General features: G+C 41.9%; 1 protein-coding gene across 1 annotated transcript; it reads left to right on the top strand.

The window, feature by feature from the left end:
• Window positions 1-1986: 1986 nt before the first annotated feature.
• On the top strand, window positions 1987-4283 carry LOC148157565 (actin-1-like). The gene is given in 7 exon segments (XM_088008589.1): window positions 1987-2085; window positions 2365-2475; window positions 2613-2697; window positions 2833-2976; window positions 3097-3288; window positions 3379-3562; window positions 4145-4283. Coding segments are annotated over 7 exon segments (942 nt in total). The 5' UTR covers window positions 1987-1998.

Genomic DNA, 4283 nt, shown 5'->3' with positions numbered 1-4283 from the left:
AAAAGATGGGCTCAAATAAACTGAAAACATGCAATAAACTCCTAAAACCAGAAAACCTGACAGGGGAAACAGCAGCTTTTAGCTGCCGTTCATTTTGATTCTCAAACTGATGAACCAGTTCCTGATGAACCAGTTCCTGATGAACCAGTTCCTGAATCAGTTCCTGATGAACCAGTTCCTGATGAACCAGTTCCTGATGAACCAGTTCCTGATGAATCAGTTCCTGATGAACCAGTTCCTGAATCAGTCACATGGTTCGGCTGCCAGGCTTCAAACGCCACAACCTGATCCATCAACACAAGATATAGACTTCATAAAAATCCTCCTGGATTAATACACACACCTCAATACGTCACTAAGACACTAAAGATGGCTGATGACTCCACAGTTATTAGTGCAGCGCCCCCTGCAGTCTAAAAGACCTCATTAGATACAGTCTGCTCTTACCCTTCCTGTAAAGAGCATCAGAGTCCAGTCTGGTTTGTTGGTCAGGTGAACAGCCAGGTACCCAGTGTGGTGGGTCTGAACCAGCAGCTCCACCAGCTGGTTCCACTGCCACCAGTCCATAAAGTCCTGAGTCCACCGACTGTTCGCCGGGTCGACCTCAGCTGTCTGAGGACGGCTGAGGGGTCAGAGGACAGATGGCAGCTTGGGGAGCTGATGAGAAGTCTGCAGAACCGAGTTCTCTGAAAACAGGAAGTCTTGGTGTCTGTTTTCTGTTTCTCCTCATTTCTGCAGCATTCAGGAACAGACGACTGCTGACACCATGAGATGAACATCCAGCTGTTTCCATGTCAAAATCCTGAAACTTTCAAATACCTTTTTTTAACTGAAATGAGTTTGAGGCAGAATATTTATTTCTTTCAGAAATGGGTGATGAAATTGTCTCTGTTGTTATTGACGATGGATCTGGTGTCTGCAAGGCTGAAATGGCTACAGAAGAAAACCCCCATGAGTTTCTATCCACTGTTGGATGCCAGAAGTACATGGTGAAGTTTCAATATATAAGAGTGGATTTGAACTAAATCTGCTATAGTTTGCAAATAAATCTGTGTTTTTCTTTTTCAGGATACATCAGTGAGTTTGGGACGAGTCCATGTGGCCCCTGGGATGTTATATGAAACTGGAATTAATACAAAGAGAAAGACAAACTAAACTTTACAGAAATCTTACAGACACAAGACACATGCTCTCACTTATAAACTAAAAGGTTGTTTGAACCATGAGGTTCATTTATGTGTCAAACAGACCAACAGAGCATGAGAATCAGTGTAAGGTGCTGCAGAAACGCATGAAGAAAAATAAAGGAAAATAAAAGAAATAATCTGCAGCTGACAAAAAACTACAGAACAACGGGGAAGTTGAGGACATGAATGAAAACTGAAACATGTATTAAAAATAAACAGCAGAAAAATAATCTATGAAATAAAACCTAATAACTAATGAGGCAAAAACATTCAAATGAATAATAAACACCAATAAATATAAAATCTAAATGGCTCTAATGGACAAAATAATAAACCCAAAAGACGACCAACATATCGACACTAACAGTTTGACAAAAATGTAATAAAAATAAGATAAAACACCAAAACAAACGCTAATGAAACCTGAATTAAGCTGTGAACAAATAAATGATCCAAATACAAACAGCAGCTCCTGACAGAAATAATCTGAAGAACTTAATCTGAGCATTAAAGAACAATCTATAAAATTAGATCTGGAGGAAAGAACCAATGTGGCAGAAACTATGAAACAGAAAAAACCCATAAAAATGATCACAAGCTGAAAACCCAAAAACTCCAGAATCGTGACATTTATTATCTCCTTGTTAAATAACTAGATCTGCTACTTTGTCTTTGTGTTTAACTGTTTTATGAAAACCTTTTGGTGGAAACCGTTGGAGTCGTTTTGGTTAGTCTGTGAGATCGTAATGTTTTCACATGCAGACGTTTTCCAGGTCAGTTTTCCTGTTTCCTCCTAATGCAGAGAGACTACATGGGAACCGAGGCCCAGGAGAGGAGGGGCGTCTTAAACTACATCACTGATGAAAACTTTAACACCGACTGGGATGAACTGGAAAAGGTAAGGCTGTAGTGATAACGTTTTTATATATAACTGCATGTTTAACCTGTTTTCAGTCAAAGATTGTGGCCTAGTCTAAGTTCTGGCTTTCATATCCATCAGCAGTTCTTCCATACATGAACATCAGTATGTTTTGCTCTGAAGCCTCTCAGCTCTTCTTGGTCACTTTAAAACATGATATTTACATCTTGGTTCAGTTATATAAAGTGAAATTAATTCACTTTTGCTGCTAACTTTACATGTCGAAGCCTCAGAGATAAAACTGTTACCGTTGTGCAGCTGTGGCGTCATGCCTCTGACTCTGAGCTCCAGGTGAATCCTGGAGAACATCCACTGCTGCTGTCAGAGGCTGCAGGGACACCCAGACCCTGCAGGGAGAAGAAAACTCAGGCAGGTTTTAATCAGTCATACAAAAGTCTGAGTAAAACTGACATCTGTGACTCTGCATTGATGGAGACGCTTTGTATTATTCTGTTGACCTTTGGTTTGGATTCATCAAGTGAAATAAAGTCTTTTTGTTGGTCCAGATCCTTTTTGAGGCCTTTCATGTTCCTGCCTTGTACCTGGCCAATCAGTCGGTCCTCTCTCTGTACGCCACTGGTCACACCACAGGTCAGGGAGCTTCAACATAAACCTGGATGCTCCTCACATTCTGGTTTAAATTAATCTTATTGCAATAAATTCAGATGATTTCTGAGCCATTAGTGTTTCTAAAGTAACCTTTACTATGATTAATCTGCCTTGCAGGTCTGGTGGTGGAATCTGGTGACGGTTTCAGCCACACTGTCCCAATATATGACCTCAATATGGCCTCTTCTGGGTCTGGAAGACGCCTGACAGAGAACCTGGTCAGGATCCTGATGGACAAAGGCCACTACTTCAGAACCAGCGGTAGAACAGACACTTCTGGATTCTCCTGAATTTTACCTCTAATGGACAGAATTTATCTGAAGCTTTTGTTCAGAGCAGAAAAGACTCACATCCTGAACCTTTTGTCTCTCTGACCTTCAGCTGAGCGTGAAATAGTTCGAGACATGAAGGAGAAGCTCTGCTACGTGGCCTTAGACGTTGAGCAGGAGATGAAGACGGCGTCTTCCTCTTCCTCACTGGAGAATATCTACAGGGTTCCAGATGGGCGAGAAGTCCAGATCTGCAGCGAGAGGTTCTGCTGTCCAGAAGTTCTCTTCCAACCAGATTTAGTTGGTTTGTAGCAATTAGAAAAAGAATAAAAACATCAAAACAGCATCACCTTTCATTTATTCATTAAAAACTGTTTCATTTTGTATCATTCAGGAGACGAGTCAGCTGGTCTTCATGAGAACATTTGCAGCAGCATCATGAAGTGTGACATCGACATCCGGAGAGAGCTGTATTCACACATTCTCCTTTCTGGAGGCTCCACCATGTTCCCTGGATTCACTGAGCGCCTGCAGAAGGAGGTCACTGCTCTGGCTCCGGCTGGCGTCAGAATCAAGGTGCATGAGTTTATTCTGGCATTGCAGATAAATGAAGAACAAACTGACCTCCAGGCTGCAGCACAGGCTGCAGCACAACCAGCTTCTCTGCAGCATCTGAAATCAGAAGATGGATTTCCTCCGACTGGAAACGTCTCTGCGCTCGCTCCCTGAGCAGAGCAGCAGTTTTAGAAAGTAAACATGTCTGCAGAGCTCAAATGAACATTTAGCCAGGAATTAGCATAACTTGGCAGTTATGAAAATCTCATTGATGAAATTACATTTATTACTAAAACATGAACAGTGACTGAAGACGCTGGGATCAGTAAAGATTCAACAATCTCAAATGTTTAGCTTTGGTTACTGATGAGCCTCCTTTTGTCCCAAAGGTCAAAGAAGAGAAATGATACAGAAGTTTAGACATCATCACTTAATTTAACCTTAAAACAAACCAGATTTTCACCAGAGACTTAAAATGACATGAAAACAGAAACGGTTGATGTATTTGTGAGACAATATTTCCAGTGACTCAGTGATGCTCATTGGTTTGATGTTAAATCCAATAATAAAGATGAAACTGAATGGATCATCTTTCCTTTGTTTTCCCTTCGTCCTGCAGATTGAGGCTCCGCTTGGCGAGGCGGCGCCGTCCTGGCCGGCCTCTCCTCCTTCCAGCAGATCTGGGTCAGCAGACCGGAGAACGACGAGTCCGGCTCCACGATCGTCCACCGCAGATGCTTCTGA

This window comes from Poecilia mexicana, unplaced genomic scaffold (assembly GCF_051168715.1).
Source record: "Poecilia mexicana isolate PSO_F unplaced genomic scaffold, ASM5116871v1 scaffold_9, whole genome shotgun sequence".
Lineage (NCBI taxonomy): Eukaryota > Metazoa > Chordata > Actinopteri > Cyprinodontiformes > Poeciliidae > Poecilia > Poecilia mexicana.
The sequence above is the reverse complement of the archived record's forward strand: the minus strand, read 5'-3'. Positions and strand labels throughout refer to the sequence as shown.